This window comes from Puma concolor, chromosome B3 (genome assembly GCF_028749965.1).
Source record: "Puma concolor isolate L17-30 chromosome B3, mPumCon1.1.hap2, whole genome shotgun sequence".
In the NCBI taxonomy this organism is placed as follows: Eukaryota; Metazoa; Chordata; class Mammalia; order Carnivora; family Felidae; genus Puma; species Puma concolor.
The window spans coordinates 108,330,379-108,358,378 of NC_141672.1; the positions used below are offsets into that span (position 1 = coordinate 108,330,379).

Sequence of the window (28,000 nt, forward strand, 5' to 3'; positions counted from 1 at the left end):
AAACGGCAAGACCAACAGAAGCTTTTGTCTACACAGCTTGCCTGGGGTTTGCCACCAAATTTTATATATAATTGAAAACATAAAGGCATTAGACTGGAAGAGTTTGTTAATAGGACCTAAATACACACAAATAAAAAAGAAAGAACAAGCAGGGTGAGTTGAGGCCTCTCATAAAGCAGGGCAGACAAAGAAACCACACCCTGCAGTTTCTCACACTGTATCACACCTACACATTGCCTTTCCATTTTTATATCCACTTCCTGTAAGAAGAGGCCCCTTGGTAATAAAAATTCACTGGACAGTTGCACTTTTGTTGGTTGAGCACTAGAGGGCAAACCTCTCCACATTTTCAATACTGATCAATCCTGAAAAACGCCCAACTTCTCTCCACAGCAAAGCCCATTATTAAATGAGTGCTTTTTAAATAACACACACACACACACACACACACACACACACACACACACACACACACACCAAAAACACATGTAAACCCACTAGAATAACTAATAAAGTGATTTTCCAACTACTGAGCACCATGAAAAATAGTTGTGGAATATGGCATAATAGGAAGAACAATGGCTCCCGAATTAGGTTATCTAGCTCTTGGCCCATTCTTTCCATTCATTCGATCCATGTGAAATTCAGCATGGCCAAGTCACCTATTTTGGTCCACAGTCCTCTCACCTGAAAATAAAGTGGTTGGGGTGACTGGGTGGCTCAGTTGGTTAAGCATCAGACTCCTGATTTCGGCTCAGGTAATGATGTCTGGGTTTGTGTCAAGCCCAGTGTGGAGTGGGAAACCTATGGGATTCTCTCCCCTCCCTCTCTGCTCCTCTCCTGCTAGCTCACGCACGCGCACTCTCTCTCTCTCTCTCTCTCAAAATAAACAAGAAAAGAAAGTTGGCTGATGTAGATAATTTGAAAAGTCACTTTCCAGTTCTAAGATTCTAAAGTAATTAATCTATGATAATTTAACCCATTAGTAATTAATCTATGATAACTTAATCCTTTCAAAAAAGTGAAAACCAGAGTCATGCTTTATTTGTGTACTTCTCTGAAAACCGTATTCATTTAGTTCAGAATTTCCACATGCTCTCATTTTTTTCATGAAAGGTATTTTCCTTTTCAAAGAAGAAAGGTTTCAATACAAGTGGGACAAAGTAGGACATAGAATTCTTTCACACCATAAAGGCCTGCTTTCAACCATTCAGAAAGACATGCTTGGTTTACATGTATCACACCTCTGATTTTAGGTCAAATATATTTTGCTGGAGGAAAGGGTCTAGATGACCCAGTGTTCTTACCCTAACTTCAGTCGTTAAGAATACAAAGTGGCTAATCTGATATGGTCAGGTTTAGGAGGCTTCTTCCCTTGTTCTCCCTTACAAAACAGGCAATTCTCCCCAAGTCATTTGAAGATGCACTTCCCTTTTTCCTCATTACAACATACAGAATGCTACACATTTAAAAACCAATATGGGGACATCTGGGTGGCATGGTCGGTTAAATGTTCCACTCTTGGGGCACCTAGGTGACTCAGTTGGTTAAGTGTGTGACTTCAGCTCAGGTCATGACCTCACAGTTCATGATTTCGAGCCCCATGTCAGGCTCCATGCTGACAGCTCAGAGCCTGGAGTCTGCTTCAGATTCTGTGTCTCCCTCTCTCTGCCCCTCCCCTGCTTGCACTCTCTCTCTTTCTCAAAAATAAATAAACATTTAAAAAATTAAAAAAAAAATAGTGTTCCATTCTTGATTTCAGTTTAGGTCATGATCTCACTGTTTCTGAGTTCGAGCCCCAAACAGGGCTCTGCACGGACAGTGTGGAGACTGCTTGGAATTCTCTCTCTCCCTTTCTCTGCCTCTCCCCTGCTTGCTTGCTCGCTCTCTCTCAAAATAAATAAATAGACAAAACAAAACAAAACAGTATGATTCAAGGTCCTATGGAATACCTCTCTGCTTTGAGACCCTGGCCAGAATTTAAAGGGCATATAATAACCATCTATATGTATTCTCTGTAATCTGGAGAGGGCAAAAATATGGTGATAGGTTCAATGGGACCCAAAAAACTCTAGAACTCAGGAATTTCAAGTTTGGAGATAAACTCAAAGTTCCAGCAGGAATGGCTATACCAGGAGATGAAAGTACTAGTCTGACGATCTTACACACACTTAAAATGTATTTTGTTGAATAAATAAATAACTACCATTTACAGTCTTTGCTACTATGAGGCACTGTGCTAAATACTTTATATGTATTATCTCTCAGTATCCTATAGTATAATGTATTATTATCATACCCATTCCATAGATGAGATAACTGAGGCTGAGGAAAGTTTACTGGACCAAAATCATATAGATTTAAGCGCAAGAGCCAGGGTTTGCAAACCTTTTTCTTAACCATTATCTGTACCTTATCTGTACATATTCTGTAAACCATTATCTGTACATAACAAAGAGACCCATCTCTGTCTCTTCTTGCCTTTCCTGACAAGAATAATAAAATCAGAACATGGACTGCTGTGCCTAGGAAGCAGGAATTAGAACAACTTCTAGAGTCTGTCATTAAACCAAATAATCATGACTTTACTATTTACAACACAGTCTATCTAAGTAAAAAGGAAGAAAGAGGGGATATTGAACACTATGCAAGAGAACTATGTTACACATACTACCCATTCAACCCACAAACACATCCTTGTGAAATATTACTCTATTTTACAGATAAGTTTCAGGAAGATTAAGTAACCTGTCCAAAATGACATAGATAATAAGTGGCAGAAGCCCTTCTAGTCTAATTTTAAAGTATTACATTTAGTTAAGTGAGGATTTTCATACGTTTACTGAAAAAATCCTGATAGCATTCAGGATTTCTGTTCCAGTTGTATCACTTTGCAATATGATAGTTACTCTTCACTAACACTAGAATCCTCATTTGAAAACCCAGGCAGTTTTGTCAATAAGGCAACTTTGTAGTCATTTAGTCTTTAAAATACTTGTTAGTGCACAACAATTCATTAATATTTAAACACCCAATATAATTAGCTATGTCTAGGAATATGGAACCTGATAATATTCTGTTTACATGTCTATTCTCAAGAGTGGTGTATTTTTTAAAAAAATATTTATTTTTGAGAGAGAGAAAGAGAAAGAGAGGAAGAGAGAGAGGGAGACACAGAATGTGAGGCAGGCTCCAAGGTGTCAGCATGGAGCCTGATGCAAGGCTTGAACTCATGAACTGTGAGATCATTACCTGAGACGAAGTCAGATGTAACCAGCTGAGCCACCCAGGCGCCCCAAGAGTGATGAATTTCAAACATAGTTTTACAATCACTTTAGAATGTTTTCTTCATATAGAATCTTCCACAGAAGCCCAATATATAAAATAGATAAAAACGGAAGCTTTTCTGGAGAAGCTAGTGAGGGGCCCACGGCTTATTTGGCTTTCCCACTGTTCCTTAGGCTTCTCTTACACATATTCTCCCCTGAACTAGTTCCTCTAACAAGTAAGGCCTTCTGCCTTGATTGAGCTTTCACAAATTGCCTATCCTGAATACAGTGTACAACTCCTCTATTTTCATTGAGTAAGACATAGGCTCTTCCTCAAAGAATTATTCATGGAATTATGCACAGTGAACAGAAGCCTAGCACATGTTTTAGTAACACACTCTTCCCCAGTTCAGATACCAACCAATCTGATGTCCTTTTCAGGACTGTCATACATGGAGTCATTCATTCATATGTAAACACCAAATTCATCATCAGACTTACTCAAATGCTATCATTTTAATACAACAATTCAAGTGCTCACACTGCTAAAAAACTAAGCATTTGGAAACATAGTATAAAGAATTAAATAGGGGTATCTGAGTAGCTCAGTTGGTTAAGCTCCTATCTCTTGGTTTCAGCTCAGGTCATGATCTTATGGTTATGAGACTGAACCCTGCATAGGGCCCTGTGCACACAGCATGGATCCTGCTTGGGATTCTCTCTCCCTCCCTCTCTCTCTGCCCCTCCCCTGCTTGTGCATGCTCTCTCGCTTGCTCTGTCTCAAAATAAATAAACATTAAAAAAGTAAAGAATTTTACTTAAAGAAAAATCTTTAAGTTGTCAACAGGATACCTAGGAAAGTTACTAACTCACCATCTTAGTTTCTCAAGTATAAAAATCACTTGCCTTGTGAAGCAAGAAGAACCACAAGTTGTAATGCACAAAGGGGACAAAAGTATTATTGGAATAAAAAGTTATTTTAAGGACCCGCCCCTTTTCACTGAGCAGAAAATAAACACACCTTTGCCAAGATGCGTGTTGATAGACATGTATCTTGCAGTTCCAGTTAAACTTTTGTGCTCCCTATAAGGTATGTGTTTTTTGGTTTCAGGGTCAATGTATTCCTTGGCCAGTCCAAAGTCTATAATGTGTATAACATGCTCTTTCTTGTTGCCTTGTCGGCCAATCAGGAAATTCTCTGGCTTCACATCTCGGTAAATGAGATTCTTTGAGTGCACATATTCCATTCGAGAAAGCTAAAAGAGAATACACAATGATGAAAATACTCTAAAGAAGTTTACTGGGAAAAAACCAAACAAACATCCAAACATTTTCTTTTATGAGCCCAAAGGTTTTAACTACTGAAATGAAAGTAAAACTCATTTCTTCTTCACCACCCAGTCACTTCACGCTTGTAAACCAGAAAAAATTCGGATACAAATACATACATAACAAGTATCAAGTTAAATGAAAGTGAGACAGCCAGTTCAGCTCATAATGTTACAATTTGTAAATGATGAATAGAATTAGGTGTTTTTATGCTACATCAGAAAGCATACATTTGAGAGGCTCGAAGTATCCCCAGCCAGGATTATCAAAATATGTCGGCAACCTCTGAAGACAGGTGCCACTGTCACATTCACCTTCTGCCCACACCTTTGTATCTTCAGTCAGGCAGGCCTCCCCAACCTAGTACTTTCTGCTGCAAAAACATGGGAAGTGAGGTCCAGAGAAGTAAAGATTGCATTGATTTTACAGAGCTAATCAGCAGCAGAGGTAGAAGAGCAGTTTTTATGTGAAATTAAATATAGCCCCAAATAATAACCATAAAATTATTTCAAATTTCATTGTTTTATTTCTATCTACAGCATACAAAGGGAAGCCGAGGCATCTTAAGTTTGGACTCAAAAGCCAAGGTCAATTTTCTAACATTTCCAAGCTTTTACTGTAAAGTGGGCGAGACCACCACCATTTGAGACCAATAAAAGATGCATGAGCATCCTTCCTCTGAGAGGCTGACAGACTTCTCAAGGGAACTGTCTTAACTACTTCTTGAACTGGCACTGCTGTGTAATTTGGCTGGAGCTGAGGGAGCTATCTCTTCAGCTCTGCCAGTCTCTGTAAGAACCGGAGGCCAGAGAGCTAAGGCAGGTTCTTGGTCACACGATTTTGGAATCTGATTGTTAGGGCAGTGGGTTACGTGGCCAATCCCTTCCTGGCTGCAAGGGTGAGGGGAGAGGACAAAACTTTACAGCCATATGTTTAAAACCTATAAATAAAACATCAAGGAAATTACTTGCATTTGTACAATTTCACCTACTCATCCTCTTTATCCCCAAACTAAATTATATGCTTCCACTTCAGTTGAGGGCAGGGTGTTGCTCCAAGGTGCAAATTCTTAAAATAGAGCGAACAGAAGATGCAGTATGTCTTCTCTAGGTTAACCCTTTTGGCCCAGCTTGCTTCCTAGAATGCCATCAAACCTCTGAGTGTGCACTCAATATGTGTCACGACATCTGGGAGAGCCCTAAAGGGGACACAGGAATGCAGCTGGGGGACCCATCTATCCTTTTGCAGAACAGCAATGCCAACTTACCAACTGGATGGCTATCATTAACACAGTCTTCAAAGTAAAAGTTCGGTCACAGAGGTCAAACAAGTCCTCCAAGCTAGGGCCAAGGAGCTCCAGCACCATGGCGTTGTATTTTCCACACGGTCCAAAGTAATACACCTGTGGAAGACCTTCACCTGCAAGCAGAGGAGAAATAGGGTGTAGAGTGGGGGACACAAAACCCAAAATGTGAGATAGCTGCATCAGCACTGGGTAGATACAAAGAAAGTACAATTTGTGAGATTACCATTTTCTCTCATAGTCACTCCTGGAGAACCTAAACTGAGCACAGCAGCTTCAAAGCGAACTAGTAACACGTAGGAAAGGTGAGTCATCACCTAATAGCCTCAAACAAGCAGCTATTTAATACCAGAGTGACAAAGGTATTCCCACTGCTACGGAAGACAGCGAACGGTCCCTGATCCATTACTGGATCAGAGCATAAACTATTCTTCCCCAAGGAGGCCCAAAAGTACAGTAGCACAGAAGGTTAAAAGACAGTTCACTGAGCTCACAGGCCAGCCTAACGGGCCTTGTTGCATTAGCTGTTTTCATCTGCGCTCCCTATGCTAACTGCCAAAAGTCACGTGGAGCTGTTTGCAACTGCTGCTCCAAGGAGAACTCAGACTGAAAGGTTGAGGTCACAGAGGGTACAGCCTGGCTCTCTTCTCACAGGGAGTCTCTGTAGTTTCCTGTTTTCTATCAGCTGGGGCAAAGTCAACAGACAGCATTTGTTTACTGGTAAGTAATTCTGAAAGGAAAAGGAAAAATAAACGACAAGGCTGGGCTTTCCCTAGATTTGAAATTCATAGCTCTAAGATGCTAAAATCTAGACACTTTCTCACCTAAGTGTCAACTTGTGAATGAATTTCTCCCTTAGAGCGTATTGTAAATATGAGGCATTCAGTAAACATGTGTTAAATGGCACCATGTGAACAGTGGATATGAATGAGACTACAGAACATTTTTAAAAAATCTGGTCTCATAGAGCAGAAACACTTCCATCTCACACATTTATGTATACCATGTTCTGCAGCTATATATGCTACAGATTACTACTTGCTTCTGCCTACAAGTTCTTTTTTTTTTTTTTTTAAGTTTATTTATTTATTTTGAAAGAGAGAGCAGAAGCAAGGAAGGGGCAGAAAGAAGGAGAGACAGAATCCCAAGCAGACTCCATGCCACCCCGATGCGGGGCTCGAACTCACAAAGTGTGAGATCATGACCTAAGCTGAGATCAAGAGTCGGACGCTTAACCGACTGGGCCACCCAAGCGCCCCTACAAGTTCTTTAGACAACAAAATCTCTCCTTCTCCTCATTCTTTTTATATGTATAGATAAGAGATAAGCAGAGGTGATTTTACCTGCTATAATCTGAATGTTTGTGTCTCCTCATCATCCTTAAATTCATATGTTGAAAACCTAATGCCCAATGTGATGGTTTTAAGAGGTGGGCCTTTGGGAAGTGATTAGATCATGAGGGCAGAACTCTTATGAATGAGATTAGTGCCCTTGTAAAAGAGATTGTAGAGAGTTCCCTAGCCCCTTCCACCATGTGAGGACACAGCACAAAGTCTGAAGAGGGTCTCCGCCAAAACCTGACCATGATGGCAACCTGATCTTGGACTTCTAGTCTCTGGAACTGTGAGAAATAAATTTCTGAGTTTATAAGCCACTCAGTCTACTGGCATTTTGTTACAGCAGCCCAAATAGACTAAGACAATATCTACTATTTAAAGCTTTAACCCAAGATGCCCATCCTTGTCCCCAGGATAAATCTTGTCTATCTGGAGTTGGTGTGTTTCTGTTGCTATGATATGTGTTTAACTGTTTCATGTGCTACTGGAGTCTACCTTGTTCCTCCAGGTACTAAGAAACTTGAGTGTTTTAGGATGCTCATCCCCAGCTTGTATCACCTAATACAGCATACTCTGCTCCTGTCAGCTCCATAAATATCCACTGAATTGTCCTTGTGGTTGTTTTGATTCTATCTCCAAAAGAAATCAGATTTAATTTAAAGTGTCTTTTATCTCCCTGTTGTTCTGAACTCATTCTTCACTTTCTTTAAAATATACAAAACCTAACAGCTGTTCCTAATGAGTCCTGCTGAAAAATCCAAAGCAGAACACCATCGTAGAGAATTACTGCTTTTACTAATCAGACATATGGTAGATGGTAGTTTGGGGATCTTTCAAATTTAAATGCTATATAATAGTTTCTGACGTCACTAAAATTTGATTTTCCTAATATAAATATTATATTCTTTTTTAAAAAAGTAGTACATTCTTCAAAACAGCTGTGGCAGATCTGTTAGTTACCTGTCTAGTATCCATTCTCTTCTTCTTCATAACAAAACTTCTAATTACTGCAAATAGCCACCTGCCTGGTTGTAACTTTCTAGCTTCCTTTGATAACAACTATGACTAGTGAGACAGAATCAGAAATTGTTGGATGAGGTAGTTCTAGAAAAGCTCTTCCATGGGAGCTGACTCAAGTTGGAGGTATGCCCCGCTTTGATGATGGCTTAGGCTCCAGAAGCCATCTAGAACCATCAGACACCTTGTGGATATCAGACAGTGGCAAGAATGAGTGGAACAAAAAAGAAAAAAAAAAAACAAAAAACGTGAGTCCCTAATGGCTGTGAAGTAACCAATGTTGGACTTCCCTGCCCTTTTTTAATCCAAAAGAAAAATCAATCTCTATCTTCAGTAAACTGTTATTTGGACCTTTTTTCATGGTCAAATCTAATCGTAATTAATAAACATATTATTCTTTTAGTTGGATAAATTGCAAATCTGGGCACAAAATCCTCCTTCTGAAGTATAAGTAGACTAAAAGTAAGGTCTGCTTAGATATATAATACTGACATAATTCCCTAGGCTTGCTTCTGATACTTAAAGATCAGTTTATTTTTTTTTATTTTTTATTTTTTTTAATTTTTTTTTCAACGTTTATTTATTTTTTGGGACAGAGAGAGACAGAGCATGAACGGGGGAGGGGTAGAGAGAGAGGGAGACACAGAATCGGAAACAGGCTCCAGGCTCTGAGCCATCAGCCCAGAGCCCGACGCGGGGCTCGAACTCACGGACCGCGAGATCGTAACCTGGCTGAAGTCGGACGCTTAACCGACTGCGCCACCCAGGCGCCCTAAAGATCAGTTTAAATGAGACAAATGATCATCTTGTTCTTGACAATCTTTAGTAATAAATCCAAGCATCTCTTGTCAGAAATTTCCATGTTTACAAAGAAGTCACAAAAGCATTCTGGGTGATGTCTGTAATTTCTACCTATGAGTTCTATCACTCATAACTCCACCCATAAGGAATTTACTCCTACTCCTACAAAGATGTGAGGCATTCCTGTTGGCTGCATTATTGCTCCTTGTATGAAATACCCTGAGACCTCACCATATCTTGGGGCAGGCTTTGAATGCTCAGGACAATTTTAGATTATTAAGTAGCTTTGAAGTTTTCTCAAAGACGGGACTAATCCAAGATGCTACTGGAGAAAAGGCTCAAATCAGTCTTCGATCTAGTATTTGGTTCTGCTACCAACCCTGAAAATTCCTTCATGTCTCTGCTTTTTCATCTGTAAAGAGGAGAGGTTTGGACTAGTTTCCTCTTAAAACTAAAATTCTGACAATAGCTAGGGTTTCCTTCTAGCTACCTTCCAGGTTTCTCTTTGTAAAGCCACAGAACCTATATGAATGAAAGCGTGGCTCCAGGTTATACAGAATATGTGTGGTTCAAATTACAAAGTAAGTTGGGAGTGGTAGTCAACCAGAAGTGTGTCTATTAGAAACAGCACCAAAATTTTTAAAAACAGATGCAGTGACATCACTTCAAAACTACTAAACCAGAACTTTTGGTAGCAAATGTAAGCACAGTTCCGCAAATGATTCTGAAGTGCCACCTCAGCTGGAAAGAGGGTTACTGGAGGGGTTATGGGCTTAACTGGTAAGGGGAATTAAGGAATCTACTCCTGAAATCATTGTTGCACTATATGCTAACTAATTTAGATATAAACTAAAAAAAAAAAAAAAAAAAGCATTGCTATGTGTTATGATCAATATATTATGAGGACTCAGAAAACAGACAGTCTCTTTCAGAAGTTCTTTCACATCAGAACATCTGGACTCAGTATCTTTTGACTGGAATCATTTTAAGGCTATTTAAAAGACTTGCCTGTTTAGTTTCTTAGGTATTACAGAAAATGTGCCAAATAGAAAAGTCTCTTTGGGAGACATAGCCATAATTTATTAGAACTATCTGTACAGAAAGATGCCCACGCAAGTTCCATTCTGTTCCTAGTTTTTCACATGACTGCCCATAAAGTGGCCAATGTTGGTGGTAAAAGATACAGACATAAGCCCACTTTGAAAGTCTGTGTCTTTGGTCAAAGATTAGCACACAGTAATGACTTATCCTGGGCTGCATTTAAATAAACCTATCTATCTATCTATCTATCTATCTATCTATCTATCTATCTATCTATCTAAATTATATGAGACAGAATGTGAGCAGGGGCGAAGCTGAAGGAGAGGGAGAGAATCTTAAGCAAGTTCCATGCTCAGCATGGAGCCTGACATGGGGCTTGATCCCACAATTCTGGTATCATAACCTGAACTGAAATCTAGAGTTAGACGCTCACCAACTGAGCCAGCCAGGCACCCCTCCTGGGCTGCATTTAAATAAGAAATTCTATATATTCTATTTCACTCTTCTGCAGAGCCATGTCGAATCCACTGCTTATGAAATTTTTAATCAATCAACATTATACTGTGAAGTCCTTTAATAAGATAGGGGATGAGGACACAGCCTTAAATGCAACAAAAGCTATACGTGTGGTAAAACAGTACTTACTAGAAGTAATGATGAGGTAATGGGAATGAAGTGAGAGAGGTGGGCAAGGCAGCTATGCACTGAATTCTTTGATTCATGGTATTTCAGAAACTAAGGTAGTTTTATAACTTCTCATCTGCTCTGGAAATAAATCACTAATAAGTTCTCCCTCCTAAATTGGTCAACTACATAAAAGCCCAGGAATTAAAGAAGTAAATCCTGAATACCCTTCTTCTGAGAAATTTCTAATAGGTTTCATTATATGTCCTTTAGCCACAGGTTATACCTCTCTTTTTTAAATGTGTATTCATTTTTGAGAGAGAGCGCATGTGCCTGCACAAGTGGGGGAGGGGCAGAGAGGGGGCAGACAGAGGTTCTGAAGCAGGCTCTGTGCTGACAGCACAGAGTCCGATGTGGGGCTCAAACTCACAAACCGTGAGATCATGACCTGAGCCAAAGTCGGATGCTTAACCAACTGAGCCCCCAGGTGCTCCCCCAGGTTACATCTCTTATAAACCAAAACTGCAAGGTTATATATACCCTGCACTTGTTATCTTGTGTATTTTCGCAGGGTACTATGAAACAGCTTTCCCATCCATCAATAACATATTCTTATAAATCCTGCCAGACATGAGGCTCATACATACATCAAGTGGTACAGAACAGGAAGTGGGGTGGACACTAAAGCTAATTTTCAGTCTGTCATAAATTTAACTTGGGTTAAACATACCAAATCAAGGATAATGGCTTCTTTATCATCCAAGCTGTTACCTAAAAATATTCCATAAAACATTATGAACAGTAACTACTCTAAGTAGAGATATTTTTAAATGCACCTCAGGCTGAGAACTGAAATAGAACCACCCAGAAGCTTTTGGTAATTTGATCACATTATTGCTTAATAATTAGCCTTTGATTCTTTTTGAAAAACTAAATTACCTAGCTATGAAGCAAGTTCAAATAAATCTCATACCTACATTAATATCTGGATGTAAAAAATAACACCTTAATATTTCTTTAAAAGATAAGTATATGTTGGGGATGACTGTCTTCTGAAGTTAGGGCCAGTGAAAACCTTTAAGGACATAATAACTTTGGCAATTCCCTTCTTTTGTTTATACAGTTTTATTTTTAATATTTAAAGAAAATAGGACAGCTCTTCTTCAAAACTTAACTGTCCCATGGTAGTGCCTTCCAGCACAACTACTGAATGTTCCTTAGTGTCTCTGAGCCATCAAGGAATTACTATTCATACAGGGAATTACTACATATGGGGAACGATCATCAGGATTAATGATAATATTAAACAAGTCCACTTAACAAGAAAGCAGAAAGAATAGGCAGATAAACAGGATGATATTCCATAGTTAGAAGTGAACAGGGAAAATAAAAGCATAGCCTTTAAAACTGAGAAAATAACTCCAGAAAAGCAATGCATTACAAAGATATGAAACAATACATGTATTTCTTTTTTTTTTCCATTTCTCAGACTCTGAAAAATGCCTCTTTATAATATGAACCAGTACACATATGACATCTACTCAAAATGCTGGCTTAATAAAAAAACAGACAAACCCAGCTAGACCCAGAATTAAGGAATCAGAATTACTTTGTCCTATAATGAAAAATGTTTTACAATCATCTTGTTCACAGGCCTCTTGGGAACTTGACTATTGCTGGATATATGCTGCTAACAGATCAATTTGTATGTTGGGGAAGAGAAAGTGAGGAAAGGCAAGAGCAGACGAATAGTCTCACATTTCTTAGCCACAAAAAATTGAACTTTTAGAGTTTTTCTACCATATACACACAATTACCAAGGCCTTGAGCCACAAAGCATATTCAGAGTTTTATTTATCCAAAGGAGCCAGGAAAGAAAGCCTAAGGTAGGAGAAAAGATTTCTTCTCTATTAGTATCTGAGATAAAAACAATTTAAAAATGTGTTAGGTAGGGGTGGGAGATCTCTTCTCCTTCCAAAAAGACTAATTCAGCTCAGAACTGGTAAAAATTTATGACTGGGTGGCTCAGTTAAGCATCTGACTTTGGCTCCGGTCATGATCCTGTGGTTCATGGGTTCGAGTCCTGCGTTAGGCTCTGTGCTGACAGCTTGGTGCCTGAAGCCTGCTCCGGATTCTGTGTCTCTCTCTGCCCTTCCCTCGCTTGTGTGCTGTCTCTGTCTCTGTCTCTCTTTCAAAAATAAGTATATAAACTTAAAAAAAAATTTTTTTTTTTTAATTTACGGGATAAAAACCTAGTCCCTGAAAAATCTCTGCTCTCTTTAGTACTGCATGCATTCACAGTTTCTGTGCTTTAGTTATAGAGATAGAATATCTATTGAGTTTCAAAAGCTAAAAAGAGATACACAATTCTTAACACACACCTGAACAACAATAATAAAATGTCAAGAAAGTTCTAGCAAGCACTTAAAAGGAATGAAAGAAAAAAAATGAGGTCACTCAAAGAACAGTGAACTCCTTGACAATCCTGCCCCACTCCCATTATACTTTCTTTGTCCATGTGTCTGTCTTCCCTACTAACAGAAGACTGAAGGCAGTGACTATTATGTGTTAATTATGTTTGTATGTCAGTGTCTAGCATGGGTCCAAGCGCCTGGTAGATAAGGTCAGGATAAGTACTAAATAAATAAGTAAGTAACAATTCAATGAAATGTCACTGAGAATCTGGAATGCACAATACCTACTTCAAAATGCTAAAACATATGTAAAGCAAAATAACTTAATCAGATTTTAAATGTGCGGTACATGCTAACACAGGTGATACTAATGAGTAGTTCTTGTTTGAATTTCACAGGAATGATATTTAAAAAAATGTTCTGTTGGGCAAGTCGCTACTATGAAGATTCCACGTAACTCAGAGTTGTAATATTTCTACATTGACTTTCTTCTGTGTCTATTTTTCCATGATGGTTCTACACAGTCATCTGTAGTTTTACCTTGCTGTTCCACATGCAGGTGAACTATGTGGAACTATTCATTTTAGTTAACAGTACCAAAAGCTACACACAAACAAATGTAAATTTCTTCCCCTCTCTCAAAAAAGCAACTGCCCATCCAAATAGACCAAATGACCAACAAAATTAGTCATCTGAGTCGTCTAATGTGCAAAGGCAGTCTGAGGACATCTTCCTACCCTTTTCTTCTCTCTCCATTTATATATAGAGACAAATTCTTAACTTTGTTCCAGGCTAACCTGGAATTCCATGGTCTTTTCTTTACATAAGTAGCCCTTTTCCATTTCACTTGGACCTCACAGTCGTCCTGTGAAGAAAACAAGAAAATACTAATAAACTCCATTTTACATATGAGATAGACACCCTGAGAGATGCTGTATGATCTGTCCTACATACGAGGGTACCCAAGTAATACAACCAGATCTCTCAACTCCAGATTCACCACTCTCTTCTTCCATTAAGCTGACTATATTCTCTGCCTCTGTTCTTCTTCCCTTTCATTCATGTGGTGGCCGAAGTTATTTTCTGTATTTCCTATCCTATCTCTTCCAAACCACATGCCTTTTTGGTTAACATTTAGTTTTTCTAGCAATTCTCTGTCACTCTTCTAGGATATAAATCCCCTGCTGTATTACACAAGCAGCTTCATCTGTCCTATTCATTCCCTGGGTTCCCGTTATTTTTATATCAGCTCCATGAATACTATCTTTTCAGCTTTCCTATCATATGTCCATCTCTCCGCAGTTCTTGAGCCTTGTCAATTCCAGTCACCAGTCCAGAATAAGGGTCACTTGGGGCATTATTTCTTAAATTATAAAAGTTAATATATACACATTAAAAAAAATCAAACATAGTAACAAACCAAAAGCAGTACAGAAATATATGAAGAAAAAGTATTCACATACATAACAGACACATAATTAAGAATACTTTTCTGCGACTTCACTTTTAATTTAATCTTATATAGTAGACATTTTTTCTTGTCACCTCATGGATATACCTCATTTATTTATTTATTTTTATTTATTTTTAAGTTTATTTTTGACAGAGACAGAGAGCGAGCATGAGCTGGGGAGGGGCAGAGAGAGAGAGGGAGACACAGAATCCGAAGCAGGCTCCAGGCTGTCAGCACAGAGCCTGATGCGGGGCTCGAACTCACAAACCGTGAGATCATGACCTGGGCTGAAGTCGGACGCTTAACCGACTGAGCCACCCAGGCGCCCCTATACCTCATTTATTTTAATAGCTACATAGTATCTGACCCTATGATATATCATATTTGCTTAAGTTTTCCTGCAGATGGACATTTCGGTTGTATATTATTTGTTATTAGAAATAGATATGATAGTGAACAGCTATTGCTTTTGCCTGGCCTGCATCCTCTTCCTCTAATAACATTTTACTGTTCTGGTGGGAAATCACCATTTCTTTGATGTTATTTCATGTGGTTAAAGCAGGGTCAAGTCCTTTCCCATTGCCACCCCAAGGATATGACTCAAGCCAAGTTAATCAGAGTATTCTATTCCCCTGCCAGGAGGAATTGGGTCAAGGATGTGTGCTTGCTGGCACCTGGGTGGCTCAGTCGGTTAAGTGTCCGACCGGCTCAGGACACGACCTCAGTTTGTGATTTCGAGCCCCATTTTGGGCTCTGTGCTGACAGCTCAGAGCCTGGAGCCTGCTTGGGATTCTGTGTCTCCCTCTCTCTCTCTGCCCACCCCCCACTTGCACTCTTTCTCTCTCTCTCAAAAATAAATAAACACTAAAAAAAAATTATATAATAATAAAAAAAAGGATGTGTGGTTGACCCATGTCAGTACAGAGTCAACTCTAGGACTTTCGTGGAACTATAGAGAAGGAGGAACAATTCCTCCTCACCCCCTCCCTCACTGCTAAACTGGAAGGAGCTTAGCCTGAATGAAGCTGCCAGAGACTACCAAATGAAAATAGGGACTACCTATCTGAAACTCAAACACAGAAAAAGCAGAGCTGAGAGAAATGGAGACAGATAAATATGTCACATAAGCTGAAGCCAAGGACAGTGTTGGTCCTAAATCTGGCTGGCCTGCAGTGAGAATATTGCTGGATCTGTGAGCCAAGAAATTCTTCCCCTCTCCTCGCCCTCCCAAGTAAGCCTGAACTCTATCATCTGAAAATGAAAGAGTCTACACAAATATGCAGATAATATGGCAAAAAGCTTTGTGCCTACATTTTTGGGCATGACTGCAAACGTATCTTGAGGGTAAATTCCTTCAAGAGAATATGCTGAGTCAAGAGGCATGTGTATTTTACATTTCATTATATATTGCCAAATTGCCAGAGGCCTAAATCCTCGTTGGTCCCTCGTGTGTCTCTAGTCCTGGACCTACTTTCAATGTAAGTCATATTACTTAAAAATCTAGGCCCATGGAGAATTTAAAAATGCTTTCAGAACCTGCCTTGATCTATTATTTCCAAAGCCCCAGCTCGAGGCTATCCTCTCTCTTATATTTAGCCATAATGTGTCTGAAGGCAACTTTAAGCTTTGTATCCAAATTACCACTGACATTTCCAAGTCAAGAGACTTTCCTACCCCATTATTTGTTCCATGCTACCATTATAAAATTTCCCTCAAAGCATACCTCTATCACAAGTTTATGAAGTGTTTTTATATAGGTTCTCCCATTTAATCCTAACAATTAGTACATATAGGTATTACTATTCCCATTTTATAGGTAAGGTAACTGATCTGAAATGACTTGCTCAGGTCATGTAATGAGTGGTGCAGCCAAACCTAAACCCCCAACTTCTGCCTCTAAGTCTTAGGCTCTTCTACTCTACTACAGGTACGCATCTGTGCTCTAAATTCACAGACATCTAAAGTGGCAGTAACTTCTACCTAGTCGCATTTCTTGGAAAGGAAATTAACCCATTTTGTAAAGATTCAATAAAAGATTGCCTATATATGAACCTAATGGACAATCACAAAATACTAATCGTGTTGATACCTTATGAATTCAAGTAATAAAGAAAGAGTAATGTTTCCCTTATAAAAGCCCAGGTAAGGTTACATTAAGAGTGCATAAATGCAGGGGTGTCTGGGTGGCTCAGTTGGTTAAACCTCCGACTTCGGCTCAGATTATGATCTCACAGTTCATGAGTTTGAGCCCTGCGTCGGGTTCTGTGCTGACAGCTCAGAGCCTGGAGCTTGCTTCGGATTCTGTGTTTCCCTCTCTCTCTGTTCCTCTCCTGCTCACACACACTCTTTCTCTCTCTCTCAAAAATAAAGATTAAAAAAAAATTTTTTTAAGTGCATGGTCTTTTCCTAATAAAACAACTAAGGAGTCAATCTTTAAAAGAAGCCTATTAATAATTTAATACATCATTTAGGAATTCAGAAGGCAGCTTGGCATACACTTAGAATAACACAGAAAGTATAAAAAACAGATAAGCATTTGTTTTCATTAACCTTGGGCCCATGTAACAAATTGTTCCCAGAAGTTCTCTGATTAAAAAAACAAAACACACTAAGGCACACAGTCTAATCATAGCACAGAAGCAGAGTGCCCCCTACTACTGAACTCTCTTAATATTGTAATACCATTCCTTAAGTATCAAAATAGCCCTGGGAGAGTAAAGAACCAAGTGTTACCCTCACTTTCTGAATGGAAGCATAGAGCTTAAGTGGCTTGCCACAGAACAACCAGTCAATGGAACAGATGCTACAGCCTGCCATTCTTTTTTCATTTGAGCCTTCACCCAAATATGTCTCCAGTAAGAACAGATGTGACCTGATGGAACATTCAAGATGACCTTATAATTCTGGTCACTGAGGAGGCATGCAGACTTACAAGGAAGAAAAGTGAACTCATTTTTCTTGCTGATTTTCAGCTAGTCTGAGGAATAAGTGCCATAATGTTCCTTCTAGTTTCAAATTCAATTAAGTTCAAAGAGTCTGGTGGTCAGTCTGTGCATTCATCAAATACTACACGTGAGAACAGAGTGCTAGGGGAACAGTAAAGAGGGGCATCTAACCTTGACTGAACGGGATGGGAAAGGCTTCACAGAGCAGGGGCCGTGGGCTGAGTCTTGATGGTTAAGAGCCGATTAGGCTGGAGTGGAGAGAATGAATCGTACAGGCTAAGGGAGCATATAGGTAGCTAAAAGCAAAGAGGCAAAAGCTCTCTGAAATGAGAAAAACTAAGACTATTTTTCTCTCTCCCATAGCTTATTTTTCTCTTTTTAAATATTTACTTTTGAGAGAGAGGGAGACAGAGGGAGACACAGAATCCGAAGCAGACTCCAGGCTCTGAGCTGCCAGCACAGAGCCTGACACGGGGCTCAAACTCACAGACTGTGAGATCATGACCTGAGCCAAAGTCTGACGCTCAACCAATTGAGCCACTCAGGCACCCCCACAGTTTTTTAAAATTCTGAACCACCAGTTGGTTTAACAAATGTCCTTAAAAATTATGGCAGAGGTCATTTATAAAGTTGAAAAGGCAGAGATAGCTGAGTAAATAAAAAGATCATAGGAATAAAGGAAAAATAAGGATTTTATCTAAATATTATATACCTATATTACCTTAGTACATCTTTAATAATAGTTTCACAGGAAGAATTTTAAGTATACACTAGGAACACACCATTGCATTATAGAGCACGAACAGAAATACAATGCAAGCCATGAATGAGAAACATGAATTTGATTTTAAATTTTCTAGAAGCCACATTTTTAAAGAGGTGGAAAAAAAGAATTAGGTGGAATTAAGTTTAATAATATATTTTATTTAAGTCACATCCAAAATATCAACACTTCAACATATAATCAATTTAAAAATCACTGTGGTATTTTACATTCTTGGCGGGGGAAGGGGGGGACTAAATCTTTGAAATTCAGTGTACATTTTATACTTCCAGCATATTCGATTACCTATAAGTGCTAATTCAGGTGCTTCATAGGCACATGTGGCTAGTGGCTCAGCTCTGTAAGGAGTTTTGAGAGATGTAAGTGAGGTTGGTTTAGATACAGAAGAAATGATGCAGAAAAGAGGTTCGATACTTAGAAACCTGCATCACCCCAAACAAGGAGGCTTCTTTACTTCTGAAGCCTACAACTCTCTCCTTTCTCTCAACTCTTCAGAATAGCTGTTTCTGCTCGAGTGTTCTCACTTTTAGAAAATAGTTAAGGGCAGTGCCTACTCTTGTTCACCACTGTATCCCCAGGGCTTAGCTTAGAATAGTACTTATCCCAAGTGGGATGCTCACTGAATACTTCTTTAATAAATGCACGAACAGACACATAGCTGCCTCTGGGCTTTAGCTTATTTTGTACTTGGAAGCCTTTCCTTACTCTTGTATTTGAACATGTCCAAGTAAATCATACCTCTTTTTGAAAGTTCAGCCCCTAGCTACCACCCTTTCTATACAGCCTTCCCTGTTTCCCATAATTAGTAGCCATTTCTCCCTTCAGAATTTCTGTATCATTTTATCTGTAGTCCCTTAAAAAAACCCTAACATTCCACTGTTTTTGTTTGCATTATAATTATTCATATACATTGGTGAGCTCCTTGACAGTTACACAACAATACCTCATGATAAACATACTGGAAGCTCAACAAACATTACATATTCTTTTCCTCTAGTTTCTTGAAGGGCAGAGACCATACGACCCAGAACTCTATGGCCCTCAAATCTCTCAGTATAGTGCTCTGGACACAGCTGATGCTCAGCTTCATCTCCTTGCATTATGACTACAGTAATTATTAGTACAAGATTGCTATAGGCTGGTAAGAATGATGAATTAAACCAAATGAAGTATAAAGAGGAAAATGTAGGGAAAAATTAAAACTGTGTCAGACTGTTGAAAGCACAAAAGAGTACAGAGCTGACAAACTCTTCTTTTAAATGGGAAGAATATAGGGGCGCCTGGGTGGCGCAGTCGGTTAAGCGTCCGACTTCAGCCAGGTCACAATCTCGCGGTCCGTGAGTTCGAGCCCCGCGTCGGGCTCTGGGCTGATGGCTCAGAACCTGGAGCCTGTTTCCGATTCTGTGTCTCCCTCTCTCTCTCTGCCCCTCCCCCGTTCATGCTCTGTCTCTCTCTGTCCCAAAAATAAATAAACGTTGAAAAAAAAAATTTAAATGGGAAGAATATAAATTACTTGCTTATGAGTTGTTCAAAGATGACAAATACAATTGGTCACAAACGTTAAAAAAATTTTTGTGTTGGTTTTTGTCTTAAGCATGTTTTATAGGTAAGTTATATTCTATAAATACTAACGGGCTTAGTTAGCAATTGGATTACTATTTTGAAAGGAGATACAAGGACTTATCTATCTTTTGTAGCCTATTATTGGAACTTAAAGAAAATATTCTCTTTCACCAATGACACTGACAGACACTGGAAAGGAGTTTAAGGTTTCTTAAAAAAATTTTTCAAGTTCACTTATTTTTGAAAGAGAGTGAGAGAGTGAGCAGGGGAGGGGCAGAGAGAGAGGGAGACACAGAATCCGAAGCAGGCTCCGGGCTCTGTGCTGACAGCTCACAGCCCATGTACCCCAAGGTCATGGCCTAAGCCAAAGTTGGAAGCTTAACTGACTGTCACCCAAGTGACCCCAGAATTTGTTAAGTTTTAATCCAAGACAGTAAATACATGCTTCCACCTTCTTGTAACTCAAAGGAATAATTCACGTCAGTGATTCATCTCTTTCATTCCATAGTATTCCACAGCTTTGAGGATGTTATGAAATGTTACTTTTCTTCTTAATTGTTAAACTTGACAAATTGTGAATTAGGAGGGGATGGTGCCTGAGGGCTGTGGCCAGTCCTGTGATGGTCACCAAGCATACTCTAGCCCTTAGTTTGGGCTGAAACTTCTCCTGCCTGTGTCCTCCTTAAAAAAGCATTCTCTATGGGCAATCACTAAGCCATTCTTAATGACTGAAGAATGGTTGTGAGGATACTGAAGGAAGAGAAACATTCAGGTACATAGCAAAAGAGGTGTGAATCAAGATAGAAAAGTAAAGTATGAGCTAGAACTGAAGGAGAAAATGGCATCAGAAACTTCAGGTTCTGGGTCGATTTATAAGCAAGCTTCTACTGACTGATCAACTTTTCCCCAACCTTCACCCGTATAGCACTGTATCAATTTTCTGCAGCTAATCACAATTCTCCAGATCATTCCACTTACATATAAGTTACTTGGGTCTATTTTTGGAAACTTGCCTTCTATTTTTTCATCAAGTTCCTTCTATTTTTTCATCAAGTTCCTTAAAAGAAGACAAAATCTAAGTAACAAGTTCTGTCTTCAGACTGAACAAGTATCTCTAGCAGTTTTGCATTTTGTAAAACAATGCACCAAAAGGTGTTAGTACTTTGTGTTACTGTGAGGTGTGTGCAGGCCAATTTCTATAATAAACTCATAACATTCTGTTTGCAATTAAAGAGATTACTGGCACAAGTCTTCACCAGTAAAATGTTTAAAATCAAAGCCCCCCCCCCACCCCCAACCAGGAGGGAGTGGGACAAATTTTATATACGTAATTAAAGGTAATTACTCAAAATGCTTCATGTGATTTAGAGCTATTTTAGAGTTTTAAGGGGGCAAAGAAGGGCTACGTGGGGTTTGACTCTAACAGATAAGCAAGTGTCTTACAGCATTACATATAAACTTTTCTGCTTTTATTTCACTATACCACAGGGCACACTGTTAGCCATAATATGAGAAACATCCCAATTCTCTAAACTATGAAAAACACACACAAAGGATATACAATGATTGAATTTATCCTAGTCCAGAAGTGTACCAAATGCTGTTCTTCAGAAATAACAGTTCCCTTTGTTCAGCTAACTAGTGAGGTTAGTTAATACAGGTTTAGGTTAGGATCCTTAGGAGAATGAATGAACATTCATAGAACTATCACTACTAAATTAGCTCCATTAAAGACTAGCAATTATTAGTACTAAGGATGTGAATTACACCCTTCATAGCCCAGTACATGAAAACAACCCTTTCTATTTTTTCTTCATAAAATTAAGCATTAGCCACAGATTGGACTTATACAGTAACATCAATGAAAGTATTTAAATGTCCTTTTAAATTTTCTAGACAGTGTGCATAGATTTGGAAACACACACTCATGCACATACACATACACACTTTTAAAGGAAAAGATGAAGACCACACCACACGTTTCCTTGTCTAAAGATCATTCCATATACTGTAAAATGAAGATGCTTTCCATGTACCCATCTCAGGTTCTTGCTGCTGAGTCACCAACTTAAGGACATTTTTATATTTAGGTTCTGCTCCCTCAGAGAACAAGAGTGGCACTGGGGTCGCTCCTTCTGCAAAGTATATTCAGAGGTTTAGATATTTTCAAACATCCCCCTCACCTTTTACTCAATGGATAGGACTTTACCTTTTTTTGTTTGTTTTTAATAAGAGGCTCCGCTACTGTCCTAATGTTAACTTATTTCAAATAAGTGAAATGCTCATGCTGAAAGGAGCCACTCGTGTTGAAAAGAGCAAGTCCTTAAGTTTGGCAGATGTGGCTTTATATTTCAATTTATCATCCCAGACTTCCTCAGAGTATAAGAAGGTCTGCCTCTGATAATAAAGGCCCAAAGCAGGTTTCCCTCCTAGCATTACTTTTTCAGTAGGAGTATGGTAAGTACAATAAACACAGGCACAATGAACTGGGAAAGAGGCAGTTCTCTTTTTGGAATATGCATTACCCTATGCCAGGACGATACACAGTTGCTGTGTTTGCACTCTACTTTGAGAATCTCAAGATGCTGAAATGTCCTAAGGCAAAATGTTTTGCATTTTAAGCAAGTGTTAAATGAAGAGAAAGAAAGATATGGTCAGTAAACTCATCCTTCTCTTATCACACGATCAACTGTTTTTTTTCCCAGTTCTTAAGCCACATTCTTAGAGAACCTGCTCTCTGTGGAATGGTGAATTCTACATGATTCCGTACCCACTGAATAAGGTACCTAGGCCCGAACTGGAAAGCCTTTCCAAGCTGAGTCAGCCAGTCTCTTTCCCAGGAACTCGCAGTTGGGACACAGGTCTGCAGTCCATCTCTGCTGGCGCTTAAATCAACAGGGGCTATGTGAAAGGCCTTTTTCCACCACATGTAAGGAGAAGCAGAGAAAGCTGGTAATGTGGAGAAAAGAAGAGGGCTAATAAACAATGAGGCAAGACAGTTTATGACCCTAAGCAGAAGAGTCAAATAAAGCATTAAGAGTCTGGAAAAGGTGAACAGAAAGCCAGAGACAGAGTAGTTTGTCTTGGTTTCTAGAGGCTTTCCAGTGCTTTGTACCAATCCCTAGTGAGATCTGTATAATATTTCCTTCCTATTCCAAGACACATCCCTGTGATCTTCCAGTAAGATTTCCTTTTGGATCTAAGCTATTCAGAATAGATTCTGTTAATGGTAATCAAAACAGTGTTGACCAATACACACACATAACTGTTCATTTTCCTTATGATGGTTAAAGAGGAGGAAGATGAGCAGTTATGTGTGTGTAGATGACGCTACACTTTGCTTTAGGGAGCGAAGAAATAAAAAAGACACAGACTCTGCCCTTAGGGAACTTACAGGTAGAAAACAGAGACATAAACTGCTAGCATAGGTACCAGATCAAGCCTTTCATAAAAATTAGTATAATGAAGAAAGAGTAGATGTGGAATGGCCTAAGAACCAAATTTATTGACTCAAACTTAACGATATATATATTTGGTCAAAGTTTGAGGAATTAAAAACTACCATAAAATCTTTTGCAGATGTATACTTTACTAGATAAACTATGTACCATTGTATATATTATATAACCATACTCTGCAATACATATTTACTGACTATGATCATATATACAAATCCAGTTGGACTATTATTCTATGGGCAATATAAGGGATTTTTCAAGGCTAACTTTGATCGTATGTGATTTTCACTTGTGTGCTGTCTTTAGCTCCTAACTTTACATGTGACTTTGTATTTAACAGTTGGCTTCCATAGAAAAACAATCACCCTCGAAATCCTAGCATTTTAAATAAGATACCTAGAAACTGGTAGTTAGATGTGATCTGTGACAGCTGGTGGCAATCTAGTTATTTGACTATTAGGCAATCCCAGCAGCCAAGTGAACTGAACTATGGTGTTCTAAGAAATAACTTAGAATTTTGAACAAAGCCTATAGCCTCAAATTAGGTACCAAGTCCCCATTATGACAGTGCCTCCATACAGGAAATTAAAAATAAACTAGCACAAAAATGAGCCCTCGCCAATCTATTTTCTAACATGTTTTATTATCTTTCTAGAACTATTTTCAATACTTTCAGTAATGCATTTATTTAAAAAAATTTTTTTAATAAATTTTATTTTTTAAAAAATTTCAGGGCACCTGGGTGGCTCAGTTGGTAGAGTGGCCAATTCTTGATTTCAGCTCAGGTCATGATCCCAAGGGTTGTGGGATAGAGCCCCGTATCAGGCTCTGCTGAGCATGGAGCCTGCTTAAGATTCTCTCTCTCGGGGCGCCTGGGTGGCGCAGTCGGTTAAGCGTCCGACTTCAACCAGGTCACGATCTCGCGGTCCGTGAGTTCGAGCCCCGCATCGGGCTCTGGGCTGATGGCTCAGAGCCTGGAGCCTGTTTCCGATTCTGTGTCTCCCTCTCTCTCTGCCCCTCGCCCGTTCAAGCTCTGTCTCTCTCTGTCCCAAAAATAAATAAACGTTGAAAAAAAAAATTAAAAAAAAAAAAAAAAAAAAAAGATTCTCTCTCTCCCTCTGCCCCCTCCCCTGCTTGCACTATCTAAAATTAAAAAAAAATTTTTTTAAATTAATTTATTATTAAGTAATCTCTACACCAACATAGGGCTGGAAATCACAACCCTGAGGTCAAGAGTCTCATGCTCTACCAACAGACCCCACCAGACACCCTGCCATTATTTTTCAATCACAATATTCAACTTGATGTTGAACTCATTTCACCCTTTTGGTACCTCATCTCTTAAATCTGTATTAAATAATAAAGCTAATAAATGAAATAAGTCAGAGAAAGACAAATGCCACACGATTTCACTCAAATGTGGAATTTAAGGAACAAAACAAATGAACAGAGTAGAAAAGGGGACAAACCAAAAAAACAGATTCTTAACTCTAGAGAACATAAGGTTACCAGAGGAACGGTTACCAGAGGAGAGGTTGGGGGTGGGGAAGAAGATGGGTGAAACAGGTGAAGGGGATTAATAGTACACTTACCATGATGAGCATTGAGTAATGTATAGAATTGTTGAGTCACTACATTGTACCCTTGAAAATAATATAACACTGTAGGCTAACTATCCTGGAATTAAAAAAAAAAAAAAGCCTAAAAGAAACAGCACTGTTTGAAATTTATTCCTTTCCATTTGATAAACAGAATCATCTATAAATCAGAAACATTTTAATGAAAAATATATACATTAAAAAAACCAAGGAAATATACAAAATAATAGCTGTGAATAGAGACTCACCACGGTGGTGACCAAAACTTCAATCTTTCTTTTATATATTTTTCTAAACCTTCAGTGATATTAGTTTTCTCCAGAATTTACAAAAATAATTTTTTAAGTGAAAAACTTCTTGTTACCTTTGGGCAAACTGCACATAGATAATTGCAAATTTATCCTCTAACGCTACTCTCCTTTTTAGGTAGCAGAGTTAAGAGATCTAGGCTGTGTTTTCTGAACTATAACTGTTAAGAGTGGAAGCCAAGCAAAACGTTGATGAGGTATGACTACCAGTTCAATGTGATTGTATCCAAATCATTCTCTAGCTGCTAATGGGCTATTGTGGTCTTCAGACTTGCAGTGCTATAGCCACTATACTGATGAGAACCACACACAATTCCTACCTTTCATGGGCTTCAATTCTAAAACTTTCACCATGGAGTTAGTTCTTGGATACTCTGTTTGTAGGTAGTAATGAATATAAATGTCTCTGATTGTATAGCAAATCCTTGTGGAAATAATTTTGGGGACTTCATTCTAATATCTTCAGTTATTCATTCATATCTCTATTCTGCTTGCTTAATACAGTTAATAATTACTATCACAAGCAAATAAAGAAGAGCCTGAGTTTGGAGAGGACAGTATGCATGAAAGAAAGAAGCTTCAACTTAAGTTGGTGATTGCACTGCCAGTCAAATACTGTCCAAAGAACTTATATACTGGGATTTCATCAATTTAACAGACATTTGTTGAGTCTTTTCTTTGGATCAAGTAATATGCAAGCAATACTTTAATGAATAAAAGATGTTTCTTGCCCTTAAAAAGCTCACAATCCAGCAGCATATTACACTGTGAAAAATCCACAGTGATAGAGATGTGGCTAAGTCCCCTTATTACAGTGCCTCGAGAGTGGCACAGAGTTCTTTGAGGTAATTTCCATATTCTGCAAACTGAATGGAGTGATAAAAAGGAGTAAGAAGTTTTGGTCACTGGAGCTCCTGGATGGCTCAGTCGGTTGAGTGTCTGACTTCGGCTCAGGTCATGATCTCACAGTTTGTGAGTTCGAGCCCCACGTCGGGCTCTGTGCTGACAGCTCAGAGCCTGGAGCCTGCTTTGGATTCTACATCTCCCTCTCTGTCTGTTTCCTCCACCCCTCCCCCACCCCCCATTCATGCTGTGTCTCTTTCAAAAATAAAAATAACCATTAAAAAAAAATCTTTAAAAAAAAGAAAAGTTTTGGTCACTGCCATGCTAGAGCACAGATCAGCCAAACTAAGCCCATAATCTGGCCTAGGTACTTTTGTATGATTAGAGAACTAAGAATGGGTTCTATATATTTAAATATTTGAAAAAATTTAAAGACTAATATTTTATAATACACAAAAATTGCATAAAATTCTAATTTTGGTGCCCATGAATAGAGTTTCATTGGAATATAGCTCATTCATTTACTGTTTATGGCTGCTTCTGTGCTACAGGAACAGAGATGAATAGTTACACAGAGACTGATAGCCCACAAAGCCTAAAGTATTTACTATCTGTTCCTTTATACTATCTGGATTCATAAGAAATCTCACCTTCCACACTGGAAGTAGGGGGATAGCCCAATTATATACATCCTTCCTTTTCTGGGGGCACTGATATTCACTAACAGTCCATAGACTCTGTAATAAACCTGACTTACAATGTTTCAGTAGTTCAACACTAGTAACACCACTTTCTTTGCAAATTCATAAACAAATCTAGTTATATAAAGACCAAACATTAACTGAACCAGCTGGCCTGGGTCTTGCATAATAGTTTGAATTTGGTTTTATGGAACAAAAACAGGTATGGCAATGTGATCTTTTTTGCCTGGGGTTCTTTTCCCAGGTATTATAAAGACCACTGTGGCCAAGTGTCCCCTCCAAACTGACAGGAAAAGCGGGGGAGTTGTGCAAGTAGAAGTATTCGTTCTCACCAAGGAGGCCTAAGTGAGCATAAGTGTATTCCAACATGACCACATGCAGCTCCTCTGAAAGAAACACACTACCGTCAAAATCACAAATGTGATGGGTTCACTGTAGCTGTATTCTGCTCTTTTGAGTCAGGATTAGGAAATATTAAGTCACTACTGCTTGAGAATCCATCAAAAAGCCTTCAAAGATGAAACTGTTACCTCTTCATTCTGAGATTTTTAAAAAAAGTTTATTCATTTTGAGAGAGAGAGTGCACATGTGGGGGAGGAATGGAGAGAGAGGGATAGACGGAATACCGAGCAGACTCTGTGCCAGCAGCACAGAGCCTGATGCAGAGCTTGAAACCATGAACCATGAGATCATGACATGAGCTGAGATCAAAAGTCAGACACAACCAGCTGAGCCACCCAGGGGCCCCCATTCTGAGATTTTTTTTAAAGCTATGAGAAATGGGGTGGCCTGGGTGGCTCAGTAAGTTAAGCATCTGACTCTTGATTTTGGTTCAGGTCATGATCTTGAGGGATTGTGAGACTGAGCCCCGCGCTGGGATTCTCTCTCTCCCTTTCTCTCTGTGTCTTCCCGCTTGCATGCCCTCTCTCTCTCAAAATAAATAAATAAACATTAAAAAAAAAAAGGCTATGAGAAATACACATAGTATATTTCCATTTCTACAGAAAAGTAAGATCCTCAGTTTTCAATGTAAAACAGTAACTGCCTTAAGAATGCAAGGCCTTTGTAGACATTACCTCATTAAACCCTAACAGGCCTAAAAACTATACAAAGCAGTTTTTCCTATTGTATCAGAAAGAAACTGAGGCACAGCAGGGCACATGGTTAACGCTGAGTCAAAGAATCAGTGGGAAAAACTGAGCCAACCTTTGC

General features: G+C 38.9%; 1 protein-coding gene across 11 annotated transcripts in view; it reads right to left on the bottom strand.

Annotated features, from left to right (window-relative positions):
• The window catches only part of CSNK1G1 (casein kinase 1 gamma 1), a 162,348-nt gene that overhangs the window by 41,564 nt on the left and 92,784 nt on the right, over nucleotides 1–28,000 (bottom strand). For 10 of the 11 annotated variants that reach the window (XR_015252705.1, XM_086710917.1, XM_025920062.2 and 7 more), the window contains exons 5-6: nucleotides 5,866–6,017; nucleotides 4,291–4,525 (exon numbers count right to left, since the gene is read on the bottom strand). Coding sequence is in view for 10 of the 11 variants with exons in the window: in XM_086710917.1 (XP_086567043.1) it covers nucleotides 4,291–4,525; nucleotides 5,866–6,017 (387 nt within the window). In the remaining variant the exon portion in view is untranslated. Of the gene's footprint in view, nucleotides 1–4,290; nucleotides 4,526–5,865; nucleotides 6,018–7,796; nucleotides 7,872–28,000 lie in introns of all 11 variants that reach the window. The other variant, XM_086710919.1, reaches the window with a different exon arrangement.